This window comes from Bufo bufo, chromosome 4 (genome assembly GCF_905171765.1).
Source record: "Bufo bufo chromosome 4, aBufBuf1.1, whole genome shotgun sequence".
NCBI classification, from domain to species: Eukaryota; Metazoa; Chordata; class Amphibia; order Anura; family Bufonidae; genus Bufo; species Bufo bufo.
Genome location: NC_053392.1, coordinates 572,676,770 through 572,697,481, shown reverse-complemented (window position 1 = coordinate 572,697,481; position 20,712 = coordinate 572,676,770). Strand labels below are relative to the sequence as shown.

The window sequence follows — 20,712 nt, the reverse complement described above, 5'->3', positions numbered from 1 at the left end:
AGAAATCCGCACGAAAAAAAAAAATGGACATATTTTCTTATTTTTACATCTGCACCCCTGTGCAGGTATCCAAAACTGCAGAACCCCTTCCCCTCTACTAACCCAGAATACCCTAATACAGTACAGTATATGAAAAATGTTTTTTTTTAATTATATATTTTTTTTTTCCAACTAGACCAGCCATTTAAGGATATATTTTCATATGAAATTATGTCAAGCGGTCAGATATGGTTTTTATTTTTTATAGCACAAAAATGACTCCAGAGACTTAAAGGATCCTGCAAAAGACCCACAGTATGCAGAAAGGGACATAGATGCCATGCGAGCTGCCAAGGATCAGGTATGTGTGCCGTATACTAATGGACGTCTCCTCCAGAGGTAACTGCAGTTCATTTGCTATTTGCGCAGTTGTGTGGAGGTTCACGGGGTTGCTGCTGGGTTCTCAGTAATAGCAATGTTGTGTAATACCATCCAAAGATATGTTATATGGCAAAGATCAGTTCTGTGGAGCAGCAGATAAAAACAGTGAATCCGTCTTCTGGCGAGGTCACCGGGGTTAATGCAAGGAATTATCCAAATAGTGTTTTTCACTCCAATGGATATAGTTGTGTAAAACCAGTGGGGATTATTTACTAAGACCATCATCTTTTGACTGTCTTTTTAGTTCCTTTTTTGCCGGCTCTGCCGCCAGAAGATGGGCCTAATTTATGGTGAAGGCGTGCGCCTGTCATAAATTAGACACGTCTTTGGTAGTTTTTACACTTGCCGGAGAATCTTCACCAGTCCCTGGCTGGCACAGGTTTTTGGCAAGTTTTGCTCTCTCTTTTTTTTTTTTTTCTTGGTCTAACATTAGTAAATTTCCCAGTGCCAGATTCCCCAAATTTCCCAGTGCCAGATTGCTTGCCCCGTCATGACTCCACCCCTGCCACTCCCTCAACGCTCATTTATGTCGAAAGCGGTATAAAACTGCCCATGCGACAACTATTGTCGTAAAATGGTTGCACAGCCCCAACAATTTTACGACAAGAAGAGGTGTAAAACTGTTGGTAAATGACCTCCGCATGTTTTTAAAGCGAACCCCTTTCTTCATCAGGTAGGTCCCCTCCTCCACTTTTTTGTCTTGTGTACTTTATAGGATTTCTTCTTCACATTTGCTGGATTCTAAAAACATTTTTAAGAGTAAAGTCAAGTTCTATTAAGTTGACAAAAATTCTTCCCAGCCATTTCTTAAAGGTTTTTTTTTTGTTTGCATATGGTTGGCCATCAAAATTAGATCAGTGGGGGTGGCTCTTCCCCTCTGCAGTTCAGCTGCCATGTCCCCTTCATTATTTAACATGCACAGCATGTAGTAGCTCTTGGTGTGTGCTGTCCCTTTAAAATGGTTCAGAGCTTCGGAGTCCGATTTAAAGAGAACTTGTGACCACTAAACGCTGGGCCTGGTAAATAAGGAAGGGTTGTTGCGCTTATGAAAGTGACTGCTGCCCCTTCAGGCTGCTGATTGTCAGTCCTGCCAAGAGCGGGACCACAGCTGACCTAATATTGGTGGCCTATCCTAAGGACAGGTCATCAGTTTTAAAGAGCTTTAAAACCCCTTTAATTATCTATTTCTGATAAGTTTGTCTGTAACTTCAGCTTCTACGGGGGCTATGACCCACAGTTCTGCAGGGGTACATTCACAAGTCCTTGAATAAGGACACTTCGTAGATTAAGAAAATGAAAATACTTAAATATTACTTCATTATAAATATACAGTATTACCAAATACCTTTCATTAGTTATAATGGCTCGTTTTGTCCGGGGAGCAATCATTAGGAAAAATAAAATGGCCACCATCCTACTAGTCCACACAAAACCTGCGCCATCTTTCTTTCTTACTTGTTAGGGATTATGATCCTGAATACAGTTTAATATGATCTTCAGATGAATCTCTGTAGGAATGGAGTTCATGAGGAGACATGAAGTACAGAGAGAAGGTGGGGTTGTGGCTGATGAGCAGCAGCACTTGTATGCAGTCTCCATTACCACAGCCCGACATTACCACAGACTGTCCTGTCCGTCCTCTCTGTACTTCATGTCTCCTCATGAACTCCATTCCTACAGAGATTCAGCTGAAGATCTTATCATCTGTATTCAGGATCAAATCCCTGATGAGCAGAGAGGAGGATGAGGCACCTCTTTAGCTCAGCGTTGTGAAGTAACTTGTCCTGCTGTGTGATTAGGACAGGTTTTGCGTGTGCTAATAGGACAGCAGCCATTTTATTTCTCCTAATGATTGCTCCCTAGACAGAATGAACCATTATAGCTAATGAAATGTATTTGAGAATATATTTATACTAAAGTAATATTTAAGTATTTTCATTTTCTTATTTCCCGGAGAACCCGTTTAAGTGACACCTTATCTAGATAGGGATATAAAAAATAAATAAATGGGGATTACTTGATTTTAGAAGGAAAATATTTTTTCTCATCCGTGTTATTGGGGTACACAGGCAAGGCCATGGGTGTAGCTTCTACCACTAGGAGGTGGACACTAAGCAAAAAGTGTGAGCTCCTACCACCAACTATACCCTTCCTACAGGGAAAAATCAAAGGCGTTTTAGCTTAGTGTCGTGTAGGTCTTCTGAAAATGTTTTTCTTATCATCATCATTTTGGGTTTACACGCGATCACAAACCACCAGTCACCCTATACATGAGGTGGGAGACCAGCGGTTCACCAAGCTTTGCAACTGGAAGGCAAGGATGGACGATGGAGTCACAATTTGGTCTATATTCAGTTCACAATGCAGCAAATATTTATTACCTTACTTAAGGGGCATAGCTATAGGGGAAGCAGGAGAAGCGGCTGCTTTGGGGCCCAGTCCCACAAGGGGCCACCTCAGGAGGGAGACTAAAAGATTTTAATGTCAGGGCCCCCTCAACAGCATTATACAATGACATTATATACAGTGACACTGTAGGAAACGGACAGAGCGGCTGCCGGGCCTCGTCTGAGAGCTTAAAGAGGACCTTTCACCGATTATTACACTATGAACTAAGTATACAGACATGTAGAGCGGCGCCCAGGGATCTCAGTGCACTTACTATTATCCCTGGGCGCCGATCCGTTCTCCCGTTATGCCCTCCGGTATCTCCGCTCACTAAGTTATAGTAGGCGGAGTCTGCCCTTGTACTGCTCTAGCTCTGGCCAATCGCAGCGCAGAGCTCACAGCCTGGGAGGTTCTTTTCTCCCAGGCTGTGAGCTCTGCAATGCGATTGGCCAGCGCTACAGCAGAACAAGGGCAGACTCCGCCTACCATAACTTAGTGAACAGAGATACCGGAGGACATAGCAGGAGAACGGAGCAGCGCCCAGGGATAATAGTAAGTGCAGTGAGATCCCCGGGCGCCGCTCTACATGTCTGTATACTTAGTTCATAGTGTAATAATCGGTGAAAGGTCCTCTTTAATCTTGACTAGCCAGAGGAGTGGGGGGTTGCGAAGAAGTTGCTGGGGGGGGAGCCTGTTCAAAAATTTGCAGTGGGGCCCAGTCAGTTGTAGTTATGCCACTGCTCCACTTTGAGGTTCCTTTGTACAAACAGCATTCAAAATAGGAAAAAGTTAAAAACCTTACATCATTAATGTTATATCCGTGTTCACATTCAAAGAAGCCTGCGTTATCATGCATTCATTACTTTTCAAGTCCCGTGCGCTCGGCAGGAAGTCCTCTTTAAGAGCAAGATCCAAGGTGGAAGGTCAGCATACTGCACTCGCTGTGCATTGCGTTTTAAGGGCCACAACCCCTTTCTCAAGCGTATGCTGTCATCCTGTTACCGCTCTTTTTTCAAATGCTTAATCACCTGATCATATGCAAATCTCATAACCTTAATCAATGCAACATTATAAAAAACAAACTTCCAAACATGATTACAGCATGATTGCAGCCTGGCAAGATGTTTCAAGCGCCACTGACAACTTTCTCATTTCTTGTGATGACTAAGGCTAGATTCACCCTGAGTATTTTCACACCTGAAAAAAACACGATGCAGAATTCACATCAGGGTTCTTTCCATGTGTTTTTTTTTTTTTGCGACAATTTTCTTTCCTGGCCATTTTGAATGGAATTCTGGACACAGAATCCACATCAATAATGGACAGGACAGGGCCTCTGTCAGCATAATCAACCTTTCTTTTGTCTGTATGTTAAACAGCTGCAAAGATATCAGTGTTTTTATTGATATGCAAATGACTGGATTGGAGCACCAGGCAGGGGGCGGAGCTGAATCCTTGGAGCACTGCTTTTTTTGTAATACTCTTTTGCTCTGCACACTCCCCCCTCCCCTTGATTAAGGGCTAGACATTAGCATGCTGTCCTAGAGCTGTGTCTTAGCATGTACATATCATATACACTACTTACTGTTGCCTTACTATAATGGGAAGAGTGGATTTATATGCTTAGAAAGCTAATGTAGATATACAGTAACTGCTTTATTCACAGGCACGATATGTACTCTAAAATATTCCACGTGTAAACTACACATACAGTACAGACCAAAAGTTTGGACACACCTTCTCATTCAAAGAGTTTTCTTTATTTTGTTTTCTTTATGTGGAATTATATACATAACAAACAAGTGTGAAACAACTGAAAATATGTCATATTCTAGGTTCTTCAAAGTAGCCACCTTTTGCTTTGATTACTGCTTTGCACACTCTTGGCATTCTCTTGATGAGCTTCAAGAGGTAGACCCCTGAAATGGTCTTCCAACAGTCTTGAAGGAGTTCCCAGAGATGCTTAGCACTTGTTGGCCCTTTTGCCTTCACTCTGCGGTCCAGCTCACCCCAAACCATCTCGATTGGGTTCAGGTCCGGTGACTGTGGAGGCCAGGTCATCTGGCGCAGCACCCCATCACTCTCCTTCATGGTCAAATAGCCCTTACTTTCAAAGTTTTCCCAATTTTTCGGCTGACTGTCTGACCTTCATTTCTTAAAGTAATGATGGCCACTCGTCTATTCAGTAGGACTATCAGCTGTGTATCCACCTGACTTCTCCTCAACGCCACTGATGGTCCCAACCCCATTTATAAGGCAAGAAATCCCACTTATTAAACCTGACAGGGCACACCTGTGAAGTGAAAACCATTTCAGGGGACTACCTCTTGAAGCTCATCAAGAGAATGCCAAGAGTGTGCAAAGCAGTAATCAAAGCAAAAGGTGGCTACTTTACAGAACCTAGAATATGACATATTTTCAGTTGTTTCACACTTGTTTGTTATGTATAGAATTCCACATGTGTTAATTCATAGTTTTGATGCCTTCAGTGTGAATCTACAATTTTCATAGTCATGAAAATAAAGAAAACTCTTTGAATGAGAAGGTGTGTCCAAACTTTTGGTCTGTACTGTATATATTGCATCTTTAATTATTATGGTTTATATACATAGAAAATGGAATTTTTCTCCTGAAACTATTTTCCGCATTTGACCGAGAGTAACCCTGAGACTGCACTTTTACACCAGTCCTGCTTATCGATGAGTTGGACGCCTTACCATAAACACAGCGTAATAGAAGCAATAACTTATCAGTAACGTTTGCAAAGTGTAAAAGCTCAGCACGTGATAGCACTCCCTATGTCAAGGTCAGTGGCCGCCAGTTATCTGCGCTGTGTAGCAGATTTGATTAAATTACACTTTTAATCAGGTTGTTTTAGGGACCTAATTAATAAGGAAAGCAAAAGAGATGTGGAGGGCTTCACATGCCTGCCCAACATGAGAAGCCCTCCACATCCTTTTTGCTTTTCTTATCGACTAGGTCCCTAAAACAACCTGATTATCATGATATCCGTCTCCTCCTTAATTGCACTCGATATGTTCTTTAACTTCCTCCTGTTTGGACTTTTAGCGTGGCAAACTGTCTCTCTTGACTTTCTCAGTCAGACCATGTCTGCGGCCAGAGAGAGCCCCCTGTAGTGACTCAATTTGAGCATCACACATTACACAGATAAGTGCTGTCCTCCTCTGTGGGCATCTTTATCTAGGCCTGTCAAGAGAACAGCGCAACCATCACATTATTATTCAAATTCTACTCATCTACTATTAGGCTAGGTCTACACGACGACATTTGTATAATGGTAGTCTATGGTGTCGCACTGCAACATGCGACATGCTGCGAATGCGACGCGACAGTCGCTGAAAAATCCATCTCAAATGGATTTTCTGCGACTGTCGCGTCGCACTCGCAGCATGTTGCAGTGCGACACCATAGACTGCCATTATAAAAATTGTCGCGCTACATTGGTGCAAGAAAATGTTGCGCGACAAATGTTGTCGTGTAGACCTAGCCTTATACTAACAGACTAAATTCTTCCCCTCACAGCAGCAGTAAACTGACAATGGTTTCCCTATCTATATAGGAGTTTTATTTCTCTGTGCTACGGAAGGACGAGATTTCGCGGTGGTATAGTACTGCCGAAATGAAAAAGAAAAATAGCCCAAAATTCTAAAAAAAAATTGTCCCTTTAAACTTATTTAATACTTTTAAAAGGCTAGGGGACCCCTTTAAAAGCTCTTTCCCTTTATTTTTTACTAGAAAGGAAATCTTGAAAAAAAGGTTTCCAGCCCTAGGGAGCCACTCATAATGACACAGTTGCCCCTATAGGAGGGCATGTGGCAGAAACCCAAATTGTCCTTAGGGTTGGATAATTAATTTCTTTGTGAGTATTGTGCTGGCCTAGAGTGGACATGCTGGTCCCTTTCAAGTCTTCGTAGCTGTAGGGTTCCCCATTTTTCATGCCAAGTGATTCTGCAATCTTGGGATCTTTGTCCTTTGCACACACCAAGTCATATTGGCAGTACTTTGACCGACAACCAAGTTTCCATAAATAGCGTACGGCAAATCGCATCAGTTGTCGTGTAAATTGCCATAATCAAAGGGCACAGATTTTTTGTATTTGTAGGTAGTCCATTACAACTCTCACCGTGCTTATTACCCAGTGTGGGTGCACTTTGCTCATAGCTGCGCCTCCAGACGTCTCTTGCCTTATTACCTATCCTCAGGGTTCATGCTGATGTGTCATTTTAGACGTGAATATTGTAAGAATATCTTATCAAAATAAGATATGAAGTTATCTTTAGTAGTGGTGTCCTACTGCAGTACTAGATTTCCAAAAACAAGAAGATTGGTCTGTGAAGATTGAACTTGCCTGAACTAGAAAATCTGGCCAAAAATATTTTTTCATCTTAAAGGGACAGTAGCCCTAATAATTGTAAAATAAAGTAAACTGGAGATAAACTCATCCATAGTGTTAGTCAGTCTGCAGGATTTTCTTCCTTGTAGGAATCTTGCGGAGGTATCTACCTTCTGATCTCTTCCATTTTAAGCTGGCAGATGCGGTGGGGCTTGGTCAGTTAGGTAGGGCTTAAAGGGGTTATGCCATGATAGATGTAAAAAATGAATATCAGACATCATATAGTACACGACCATACCTTTCTAACAAAGCTAGAACCAGCCCTGTACCTCACATGGATCCAGAGATCTCGCCATTCACTGCTCCGGTTGCTCTGCTAGATTTATTTGAAGTTGGCGGCTCAGGGGTGTGTCCTTTTTCCTGCAGCTCTCTCCCTATGACAGGTCAGTGTTTGTGTCCTTTCTCTGGAGGAGTGCACTTTCTGCTGCAGTTCTTTCTCTGTAAGGCTCCATTCACACGTTCGCAATTGTGGTCCGCATCTGTTCCGCAAATAGTGCAGAACAGGTGCGGACCCATTCATTCTCTATAGGGACGGAATGGATGCGGACAGCACACATTATGCTGTCCGCATCCGCATTTCCGAAGCTCGCCTCCGATCTTCCAGTCCGCGGCTCCGGCAAAAAATAGAACATGGCCTATTCTTGTCCGCAATTGCGAAGAAGAATAAGCATTTCTATGGGGGTGCCGGCCGGGTGTACTGCGGATCCGCAATGCACTACGGACGTGTGAGTGGACCCTAACTGTCACAGCTTCTAACAGTAGATATGGCTAGTGGTAGTCGAAGGATCGAACTGAGCATGTGCAACCACCTCAGTAGATGGACGTGCACCTTTCTATGTAGATTAAACACCAGGGGGCGCCATTATAATAAAATAGAAAAAATGAGAGTTGGGCAGCACTGCAGTTTCTTACGTATAGATGGAGTGCCAGTGGCTGAGGAGACGATCCTGCTCCAAATGAATAAATAGAAGAAATTCCACGGCACATCCACGGAGTAAAATAAGTGAAGTGACTTTATTCACCAGGCATGCAACGTTTCGATCCGCTTCCTGGGATCTTTCTCAAGCAATGGCAAAATACCATTGTGCTGTGTGCATATTTATACAGGTTCATGTAATCAATAAATCAATCCAGTAATCAATCAATTGTGCAAAAATACAACAAATATCACCTAAAACGTAATGTATATTGTGATTTGTAATAACCAATATTCATGATATAATAAAGTGACAATAGTGCAATGATTCAGCTTGCTTAAAAACCATCGATGTAATCATACATTCATATAACATACAATAATTCTCATAATTAAAATCCAATACATGTGTGCTGTGATGATCAAATACCTTCCTGCAGGTGTGTAGTTAAAAACAATCTGGGGCAAAAGATCAGAGGGAGAGCGGGGGATGTGGTCCGCGTGGATGTCGGCATATTCATTTTCCTACTGCGCATGTCAAAGGACCTGTATGAGACTTCAGGTCACGTGATCACACCCATGGTCACGTGATCGGGACTCCCATGTCTCGTAATGTCCTCTTGGTTACCGCGAGATCACATAGTATGATGTGTGCTGCGTTCCACCAGCTCCAAGGCGTGAACCGCAAGTCGCATATTAGAAACCATCCACCTGATCTGTACATCCCATTGGGAGACGCAACATCCGGCTCAGTCCATAGTGCAATCTGGTTGAAGCTCAGGATCAAAAGTATGCAAAATAACTAAAATAATCAAAGACAACGAAAACTCGATATAATGTCTACACTAATCGGGAATAGCAGGGGGGCCAATATAGTGTGTATATAATAATAGGAATGCAATATTCAAAATATTAGTTTGAATCCCATATAGGGAAAAGGGTAAATAACATTGCGGAAGTACCACCTATGTCATGTCCAAAAAATTTGTAAAGAGACAATGTCCGGCAAGCGGGCACCCAGTCTCAATCTCCTAATGTGATGGATCAGTAGTAAATCACATGATTCCTGAACTAACCAGTGGTAGTGTTGTAACCCACCATCTGTTATATAATGTACAATTTGCTCTAGTCATATGGGGATTCCAAAGTCATATGTCACGTGGTGCTAACACATGACACCACAACGGACCTCCATTATTGTCACTGGACAGTCATTTCTGGATGTTCAACCAGACAATATGGAGCAATCTCTCCTGATTACAAGGATAATCTCTAACAACTCAGGAGTAGTTGATCCACATATCTATACCAACTGGCCAACCCCAGCTATAAACCCTATATCGTATTAACAATAGTCTCAATTAATAATAATAAAATCGATGAAACCTGAATATCACCAGACTCGGACCACGTCACCAAGTCCAGGCTGCCATCCCACTCAGTGAGTGCACAGAAAAGTATTTGGTTAATAAATGGAACATCAATTATCAATGACCACATAAAAAGTTGTCACTAGAGGAACGAGTCAACAGTCACATGTTGTATATAGTTGATGCTGATATATGTAAATAGACATCCAAGGAGACCAACATCTCACCGCCTTCCCTTCACAGAGTGGATCCAGTTTCCCCATTATCTGCAAGAGATAAAGACGTACATAAAATAACCCTGCGGGTTACAAGGCACATCAATACCATATCCAAAATGAGAGAATGAGAAAATCCTATATATAGTCCACTTAGGAGAATAGCCACGGTTTATAGTCTACATTCAACCCATTGGGCCTCAATGTGTTCAATGGTAGAGATCCAATGGATCTCCCGTTTTTTCTGAAGAAGATTCCTGTTCCCTCCTCTCCTGGGGGTCGGAACATGATCAATAATCATACATCGCAAATCGCCTTCTCTATGCTCCAGATCCACAAAATGTTTGGGAACCGGGAGATCAGTGCGTTTCTTGCGAATCTTATATCGGTGCTGATTTATTCTAGTTTTAAAATCGAGGGAGGTCTCTCCCACATATAGTATCTTACATGGACACCATAATACATACACAACAAATGTAGATTCACATGTAAGAAAATGTTTGATAGAGTATTTCTTCTGTGTAGTAGGGTGTACAAAAAAAACTGCCTTTCTGTATATAGCGACAATTTACACAGTTCAAACAGGGAAAGCATCCCATTTTTGGACTGCGTAAAAAAGTTTGTCCAAGTACCTGGACCTATATCCGTGTGTATGAGTTTGTCCTTCAAGTTTTTTGCCCTTTTGAAAGACATAAGGGGACGGGGGGACGGGGACTTGAACTCCTCAAAATGGGCCAATGTTTGGAGATAATCTGTCTAATTTGTGCACTGTCCTCAGGGTATGTACTTACCAGAGTGTTTGTTTTCTACCTACTTTCTTTTTTAATAACTCAGTGCGGGACCTGTCCTGTACTGTGTTTAGGTGTTCCTTTAATAGAGGTGAAGGAATCCCTCTCAACTGGAGCATTTTTGTAACAGAAAGTAAATTGCAAAAGTTTTAAAGCTGGCTGTACACGTGAGATATTGTTTTCTCTTTCGGCCAGCAACGGTCTTTCCTGTTCCCACATATGCAAGTCTGCTCCAGCGAGTGTACATGTGTTGTGAATGGGGAGAACGAAGAAAGGTACTTTCAGCAGTTTATATCTCCGAGAACAAAGAGATCGAATGTATTGAAATCCAACGGCAGATCCTTATTTCATCCCTGAGGACATCTGGCCCCCATACACATTAGATGGTCTTCTGGTCCTGAAATTGGTGCATTCAGCAAACATTTATCTAATAGTGTGGTAGTAGGGGGCGGCGTCCAGCTGCAGGCAGTTGTTGTTCCTTTAAGAAAATAAATACCTTTCAGGCAACATAGGGTATAAACAGTTAACCCCTTATTGACCAGGCTGTTATAGGCTTTACTGGCCCAAATTTTTTTTTCATTATATTCATCGTTGCATTTCAAGAGCCATGCCTTTTTTTATTTTTTTGTCGGCATAGGGTTGTACGGAAGACCTGTGCAGTGCTTTGACTAGGTCCCCATAAAAAGGTGTTGCCTAATGCCCATTAGTGACCGCCGCCTAAAAAAAGGCATATTGGTGGTTACTAACAGGTAAGAACTATTACTGGTAAGTCCTTTTTTGTACTGGATATGCAATAATTAGCAGCAAGGTAAATATCCATGAAGCGATTCATGTGTAGTGATTTAGAAGAATAGAAATCATATATTTGAAGGAATTACAGAATTCTGTAAGGTTTACTTATTAAAGGGGCGTTCAGCTTTTAAGGTGATCATACACATTAGCCCCTTAAGGACACGGCCATATTTCACCCTAAGGACCAGGCCATTTTTTGCAAATCTGACCAGTGTCACTTTGTGTGAATAACTTTAAAACGCTTTTACTTATCCAAGCCATTCTGAGATTGTTTTTTCGTCACATATTGTACTTCATGACACTGGTAAAATGGAGTAAAAAAAAATTATATTTTTATTTATAAAAAAAATAAATTTACAAAAAAATTTGAAACATTTGCAAATTTCCAAGTTTCAATTTCTCTACTTCTATAATACATACTTATTACTTTACATTCCCCATATGTCTACTTTATGTTTGGATCATTTTAGGAATGCTATTTTATTTTTGGGGGATGTTACAAGGTTTAGAATTTTAGAAGCAAATCTTGAAATTTTTAAGAAATTTTCAAAAACCCACTTTTTAAGGACCAGTTCAGGTCTGAAGTCACTTTGTGAGGCTTACATAATAGAAACCACCCAAAAATGACCCCATTTTAGAAACTACACCCCTTAAGGTATTCAAAACAGTTTTTACAAACTTTGTTAACCCTTTAGGTGTTCCACAAGAGTTATTGGCAAATGGAGATGTAATTTAAGAATTGCAATTTTTTGGCAAATTATCCATTTTAATTCATTTTTTCCAGTAGCAAAGCGAAGGGTTAACAACCACACAAAACTCAATATTTATTGCCCTGATTCTGTAGTTTGCAGAAACACCCCATATGTGGTCGTAAACTACTGTACGGGCACACGGCAGGGCGTAGAGGGAAAGGAGCGCCGTGTGGTTTTTGGAAGGCAGATTTTGCTGGACTGGTTTATTTACACCATGTCCCATTTGAAGCCCCCCCTGATGCACCCCTAGAGTAGAAACTCTTTCTTCTGGGTTTATTTCCCGCCCATAAGAAAGACCTAAATGCGGTTTCTAGAGTGTTAATATCGGAGTGTTTGAGAAGGAGAGGAATGGTCTGCATGGGGTACAGGAGTTTTGGTATACACATCATTTTTACAAGTTGGGCCCCCCCCCCCCCCCGACAATGTATAATTCTCTATATCCATTAGAATATTTTTAATTAATGGTGGTATTTTGTGCTGCTGGCAGTATTTTATGATGGACTGTGGTATTTGGCTCTGTTGGGGTGGTATAATGTGCCACAATATGGTATTGCTGGCCTCGCCTACTGGCCTCGCCTACTTGTGTTGGCCCTGCCTTCCATCAATTTGGACCCAACTACAAAACGGGGCCACTTGTAGTATTTTTTCCAGGGCTACTTTAAGTTCCCAGTCCACCCCTGCTTAGCGCATGCACATTTTACAGCAAATATGTGGTAGAAAGGTCTGCCACATGTGAACCTACCCTTTTCTATCATCTCTGTGTAATTGGATGTTGTCTTTTAGTGCCATGAAATAACTAGTCGGCATTTGCTCTGCCTGTAGTTCTTCTCTATTGGATTAGTGAGAGGAAATCCAGAAACGTGTTGAATTGTTGCCTTATCTTGCATGTCTCCAGTTCTGAGAACTTCCAGACACATTCCTAGAAACTCTTCTTTATAGGTTCTTCTATATTGATGTCTTTATTCACTGTTTTAGACTGTATGTATGTAATAATTTATAATACAATATATATAATATTTTACCCCTCTAGCCCGACTATCCAATGGGAAACTTTAAAATGTGTAGTACGAGGCAGACTTATCCTACACGCCTGTAGACTTAAGAAAGTGAGATCTGGGAAGGTAAAGGCACTGCTGCAGAAATTGTCCGGTTTGGAGCAAAAGCATAAAGGGTCACTCTCCAGTGCGGTTTTCCAGGAGCTCTGTGAGACTCGTATCGCTCTTAGGAAAATAATTGATCAAAAGTACCTGGGCGCTAGGGACAAGCTGCAAAAGCTTTTTTATGGTCATGGAGATAAAAGTGGCAGAATGCTGGCAAGAATGTTGCGGCCGAAAACGAACTCCTCTTATATTCCCTCCCTGAACCGTAGGGTACGGGGACGGATACACGCGACTGGGGACATCCTCCAGGAATTTCGCTCCTATTATGAAGAACTATATAGTCTGCAAGGGAAGTTCGCTGATTTATCTCTAGATGCCAAAACTATGAAGATCAGAGAATACATCTCGGGTCTGCTTGGCCCTAAGTTGTCCACTGACCAAAGGGAGGGGCTAGAGGGAGAGATAACGATATTTGAGGTCCACAAAACTATAAAAGGGCTGGTAGCCGGTAAAATCCCAGGCCCAGATGACTTCACGCCACGCTTCTATAAAAGTTTCCTGGATGATATCTCTACCCCCTTCACCAGGATGTGTAACTCTCTGGCAGGTGGATCGTCCTTCCCTCCTCAGGCCCTGATGGCTTACATATGTGTCATCCCTAAGCCGGGTAAAGACCCTTTGGCCTGTAGTAACTACCATCCAATCTCTGTGATTAATGTGGATGTAAAGATCTACGCAAAAATTTTAGCAGACATATTGAAGCCATTTATGTCCTCTTTGATCCACGCAGACCAAGCAGGTTTTGTCCCGGGAAGGGAAACCAGAGACAATACCATACGCTCTCTGGCCATCATAAATAGGGCTAACAAAACAGGGTCCCCTCTCTGTCTTCTCTCAATAGACGCAGAAAAAGCGTTTGATCGCGTAGATTGGACCTTTTTGGGCGAGTCCCTGAGGGCGTTCGTTTTCGGCCCTAGCATGATCACTAGAATCCTTGCTCTATACCGAGACCCTAGCGCCCAGGTACGAGTCAACGGCTCATTATCGACACCCATCCGTATCCGTAATGGCACCAGACAGGGGTGCCCACTTTCCCCTCTTCTGTACATTATGGTTATGGAATTCCTTGCCAGAGCGCTCAGAGCCAATGAGTCTATGAGGGGCCTGAGACTGGGAGAACTGGAGTTGAAAATTGCCATTTATGCAGATGATCTCCTTATTTATTGTACAGACCCAATGGTCAGCTTTCCTAACATTCTGAAGGAATTTTCGACCTTCGGAGACCTTAGCAACTTTAAAGTTAACCTTCATAAGTCAGAGGTTCTTAATATCACTCTGCCGTCAGCCCTGGTCAATACTCTGCAATCCTCATTTCCCTTCCGCCGGGCCCAAGGACATATTGTATATTTAGGCACGGTTATTCCCTCTAACTCCTCAGATCTCTTTCCGCTAAACTTCACTCCCCTTATTGAGGACATCAGAAAAGATTTGCAGGTATGGAAGAGTTTACCTTTATCCTGGTTTGGTAGGATTCACGCACTTAAAATGAATATACTCCCACGAATCTTGTACCTTTTCCGCACTATTCCCATACCCCTGCCGAGCGGTTTCTTCAGGGCTTTTAGATCCATGTTTCTAAAATTCATCTGGGCAGGCTCTAATCCTAGGCTGGGGATGAGATTCCTGGTCCGCCACAGGTTGAGGGGAGGCGCAGGGGTCCCAGACCTCCCAAAGCCGCAATCCTTTCATATATTTTGGACTGGTTTCATAATGGACATTTCAAAAGATGGATTCAATTTGAGAAGCAGGAGGTAGGCTTTCCAGTTCAGAATCTGCTCTGGATCTCTAAGACTAAAAGACCTCTGGCATCCTAAGTATATGGGATAGAAGTGCAGTACCCCTAGGCCTCACCAAATTCCCTAGCCCCTTGACCCCCCCTCTTTGATAACCCTGATTTCCCTATGGGCGTAGGTCGAAAATCACTTGGGTATCGAACGTGTAGACAACTCTACTGTATCTCAAGTTACAGAGAAAGGCTCTTTGCGTCCGCTGTCTTCCTTCCCGGGTGGGTCGGCTAGAGGGGCATGGCTCTATTACGGCAGTCTGAAAACTTTCTTAACCTCCTTAGGCCCCAAGGAAAGTCTCTCTAGAGACCTCACTGCCTTCGAATCACTCTGCCTCCAATCATCTCCCCCCACACATCTAGTGTCTCTGCTTTACGGGCTGCTCCAGAGGGAAGACGACTCAGTTTCTGCCCTGCCTATTGTAAAGACATGGGAGAGAGAACTGGGGAAGTCATTCTCTTCAGACCAATGGGAGAAGGCATTTGTGTTATCACATAAGTCGTCCGTAAGCTGCGGACTCCAGGAAAAGAATTTTAAGATCTTGTTCAGATGGTACAGGACACCAGACCTGTTACATTCCTTTTACCCTTCATGCCCTAGCACATGTTGGCGGTGTGGCCAGGAGGTGGGCAATATGACACACATCCTTCTGGAAGTCCCTGAATGACCTCTATGACCAGGTCAGCAGTAGTACAACCAGATGGACTCTAGAAGGGGCGCTGTTTTCTATGTTTCCTGGTTCTATCTCCACGTTGAAAAAGGGCCTCCTGAGATTCTTCGTGCAAGCCGCTGGCCTGGTCATACCTAAATATTGGAAATCCACTATTGCTCCTCAGCCTAAAGACTGGCTCAACACCTTTAAGAAAATCCATAGAATGGAGGAGCTTTTAGCGGAAGATACAGGCAATACTAACAAATACTTAAAAATTTGGACCCCTTGGATTTTGTTCAAAGGTTCTAGTGAATTTCATTTTTGGTTGAGCAGGGTTGATGCCAGTACTTAAAGGAACCATTTTTCACTACATTACTTTTTAGGACTCCTGGGAGTTTGTTCAAGAGCTCCAGGGAATTCTAACCACGGTTGAGCAGGGTTGATGTCAGTATTTAATGGAACCGTCTTTCACTACATTGCTTGTCACGAATCAGTCCCTACCTCCCCTTTTCCTTCCTCCTTACGTGTCTCCCGTCTTGTATTTGTGTATCGTTGCACCCTGTCGGGGATTCATTGCACATATATATCTGATGCTGTATACTCTTCGCTTGTCCTATTACTCGACAGTGTTCATCATCTCCCAAATATGTAGTCCTTACAATAGTATGTTCATTTATGTACACAGCCTCGACCTGCAATCGAGGTCTGATTATGTTGTATCACATCATTTCTCTGATCTTATTAATAAAAGTAATTGAACAACAATATATATAATATTTTGTAGGAACTGGAGCAGTACAAAAGGAACGCTGATAAGTCTTGGAAATCAATGACCCTCGGACTTCATGCACAGTAAAGATAGTGTTATTTATTACAGTCAAGCAGAAGTTTTATATATATCTATCTACAGAAAAAGTTTGTATGTTTTACATGTAAATACAATAAAAACTGCTTTATACAATATATTGATTTGTGTTGCTTTTGAGTAGTTTCTACTGCATTATATGAGTTTTATTATCAGCCTATTTCTTGTATCAACATGTATTTTTTACTTATAAAATTATATACGGAAAAATGTTTTTATTTCAATGGGGAAATGTAGGCATGCTCTGTGGCCTGTGCGGAGAGGAGGATCTGAGCTATCTTCATCACCTAAAGTGGTGTGATTTGCCACCCCTTTATACCTCGCATTGTCCTTGCTCTATTGACCATGAGATGACTACAGACCTTCCTCCAGGGTACATATGGGGGTTCAGCCAGGACATTGATCAGAACCTCTGCTAGTTCATTAGAAAAAGACAGAGTTGTGGACAGACAGAAAAGTGTGAAACCACTAAAAACAAAATGCATCATGCAGATAACATTGTGGTTGGAAAATCTCATTGCTCAAGTACAAACAATTGCATATTCTGAAAATTCACCTATACTTTAAGGCAACATTGACCCTGCTACAGCTCCAGGACCTGCCAGCCTCTATTACTGTAAAGAATTCCTTCCCTCTCTCTCCAATGACTTTTATAAAGTGCTCTGGCCAACAATCATGATGTGCTAAAGTATACTATCTTTGCCCACATTATAGTGATTGCTTATGAAGAGATGGATCCATCCTGCTGTCTTAGGTTTTTCCCAATTTCTCTACTAATGTGGAAGCTAAACTCTTTGCCAAGATCCTTGCATCCCACATCTACAAAACTTTATTCACACAGACCATGTAGACTTCATTCCACATGAGAGTTAAGACACAACACCATGAGATGGACATCATCCATTATATCCATACACGATTTATTTTACACAATGTTTTTATGGCACCAAACATTTTATGTGTCATGGTCTTACCTTCTTTAGACCCTGGTCACCATTCAGATCAATGATTTTCTATATTTGCTTCTTCCTTTTATCTGAACAACCTGAACCCTTTCCCATTGAATCACACACATCCCTTTCCATGACCTATAGCTGGCTTTCGTCACTTTTTGAAAACTGGTTTCCTCCGTACCTCTCCAAGTGGGAAGGAGACCTTCAAGCCTCTTGATCTGCTGAGGAATACTTTTGCCTCCTCCTCCTAGCACACAAGACCTTAGTCTTAACTAGGTAGCAGGAAACAAATGACAAGAGAATGCACCCAACTGTACATCTTCTGGACTCGTTTCTCACCACATTCTAGCAAAAGGTCTGTTCTATCACCTTACAGATCACCAACTGGTCTCTGTTGAACAACACAGGGCTCTTCTTCTCTGTTGCAGCAATACCTCTCTTCATAAATATACAGTCAGTTCCATAAATATTGGGACATCGACACAATTCTAACTTTTTTGGCTCTATACACCACCACAATGGATTTGAAATGAAACAAACAAGATGTGCTTTAACTGCAGACTGTCAGCTTTAATTTTAGGGTATTTACATCCAAATCAGGTGAACGGTGCTGGAATTACAACAGTTTGTATATGTGCCTCCCACTTGTTAAGGGACCAAAAGTAATGGGACAATTGGCTTCTCGGCTGTTCCATGGTCAGGTGTGTGTTATTCCCTCATTATCCTAATTACAATGAGCAGATAAAAGGTCCAGAATTCATTACAAGTGTGCTATTTGCATTTGGAATCTGTTGCTGTCAACTCTGAAGATGAGATCCAAAGAGCTGTCCCTATCAGTGAAGCAAGCCATCATTAGGCTGAAAAAACGAACCCATCAGAGAGATAGCAAAAACATTAGGCCTGGCCAAAACAACTGTTTGGAAAATTCTTTAAAAGAAGGAACGCACCGGTGAGCTCAGCAACACCAAAAGACCCGGAAGACCACGGAAAACAACTGTGGTGGATGACCGAAGAATTCTTTCCCTGGTGAAGAAGACACCCTTCACAACAGTTGGAACAACATCCTGTGGACAGATGAGACCAAGATCAACTTGTACCAGAGTGATGAGAAGAGTATGGAGAAGGAAAGGAACTGCTCATGATCCTTAGCATACCACCTCATCAGGGAAGCATGGTGGTGGTAGAGTCATGGCGTGGCCATGTATGGCTGCCAATGGAACTGCTTCTCTTGTATTTATTGATGATGTGACTGCTGACAAAAGCAGCAGGATGAATTCTGAAGTGTTTGGGGCAATATTATCTGCTCATATTCAGCCAAATGCTTCAGAACTCATTGGACGGCGCTTCACAGTGCAGATGGACAATGACCCAAAGCATACTGCAAAAGAAACCAAAGAGTTTTTTAAGGGAAAGAAGTGGAATGTTCTGCAATGGCCAAGTCCATCACCGGACCTGAATCCGATTGAGCATGCATTTCACTTGCTGAAGACAAAACTGAAGGCAAAAAGGCCCCAAGAACAAGCAGGAACTGAAGACAGTTGCAGTAGAGGCCTGGCAGAGCATGACCAGGGATTAAACCCAGCGTCTGGTGATGTCTATGCGTTCCAGACTTCAGGCTGTAATTGACTGCAAAGGATTTGCAACCAAGTATTAAGAAGTGAAAGTTTGATTTATGATTATTATTCTGTCCCATTACTTTTGGTCCCTTAACAAGTGGAAGGCACATATGCAAACTGTTGTAATTCCTACACCGTTCACCTGATTTGGATGTAAATACCCTCAAATTAAAGCTGACAGTCTGCAGTTATAGCACATCTTGTTCGTTTCATTTCAAATCCATTGTGGTGGTGTATAGAGCCAAAAAATTTAGAATTGTGTCGATGTCCCAATATTTATGGACCTGACTGTATGTGCTACCTTGATACATCTGGCCCTCTGAAAAACCTTGACTCCCCAAGTATCCCTCAATGGTTTGCCAGGGTCAATGAGAATATGCGTATGGAATATCTGACAGCCTCCGGAAAGAAAAGGTTTTCTATGGTTGACAGAACTAAGTTTTACTAGCCACAGCCTACCTACATAGCTACCTACACCATCCTTGTGGTTGCCAAGGCCTAATCTCTGATATCCCCACCAACAGATATACCTTGGTCAAGATTGCCTGCTGTTGGAGAGTACACAGGACGGGCTGAGGCCCCGCTCTAGGCTAATAAGAACATTGCTGGCGACTAGTTGAACTCTCAGGTACTGGTGGTGTTTTGAAGTCAACATACCTTCTGAAAAATTCCTTTTAAATTCAAAAAAAGTTGGATTAATGTATTAAACAAGATTATACACTGCACATTGGTTTGCAAGACATAATGCATGTCTTTATGGTAAATAATTAACTAAGAATATCTTTTTGAAAAAAAGTCCTTTAATAATTATAACATTAAGTCTACTTTTACACTGGCGTTTCTGGGTCCGCTTGTGAGATTTGTTTCAATGCTCTCACAAGCGGCCCAAAACGGATCAGTTTAGCCCCAATGTATTCTGAATGGATAAGGATCAGAATGCATCAGTTTGCCTCCGTTCAGCCTCCATTCCGCTCTGGAAGCGGACACCAAAACGCAGCTTGCAGTGTTTTGATGTCCGCCTGACGATGCGGAGCCAAACGGATCCGTCCTGACTTACAATGTAAGTCAATAGGGACGGATCCGTTTTCATTGACACAATATGGTGCAATTGAAAACTGATCCGCCTCCCATTGACTTTGAGTGTAAGTCAAAACAGATCCGTTTGCATTATCATGAACAAAAAAAATAAAAAAATTTGTTCATGGTAATGCAAACTAATCCGTTCTGAACGGATACAATCGTTTGCATTATAGGTGCGGATCCGTCTGTGCAGATACCAGACGGATCCGCATCTAACGCAGGTGTGAAAGTAGCCTTAGATGGGAATTTGTTAAACGATAGCAATGAAAAAAAAAACATCTTTATGATTAAATTAAAGGTTTTGTCTGGAGTCGAGATATTATTGATGTAATCTCAGGATTAGATTGTTGGGGTCCAACGCTACGATTCAAGTAAGTGGGTGCCAGCGTGGCCCCTACACAGGAGATTGAGCTGTTATGCTGGCTGGCTATTAGTGTGAATGACTCAATAATATCGATTGAAATTGAAATATAATATCTAAGAAAGGTGAGATTAATAGAATACTGCGGACATTCCAAGAAATTGAAAGGGCCACTACATGTCCTAT

The 20,712-nt window shown here is 42.1% G+C and overlaps 1 protein-coding gene across 1 annotated transcript in view; it reads left to right on the top strand.

Annotated features, from left to right (window-relative positions):
* Positions 1-16,616, top strand: part of DYNC2LI1 (dynein cytoplasmic 2 light intermediate chain 1) — a 46,932-nt gene extending 30,316 nt beyond the window's left edge. Inside the window, exons 12-13 of the mRNA XM_040427571.1 lie at positions 248-340; positions 16,436-16,616. Coding sequence (XP_040283505.1) covers positions 248-340; positions 16,436-16,507 — 165 coding nt within the window. The 3' untranslated portion in view covers positions 16,508-16,616. The remainder of the gene's footprint in view (positions 1-247; positions 341-16,435) is intronic.
* The last annotated feature ends 4,096 nt before the right edge of the window (positions 16,617-20,712 follow it).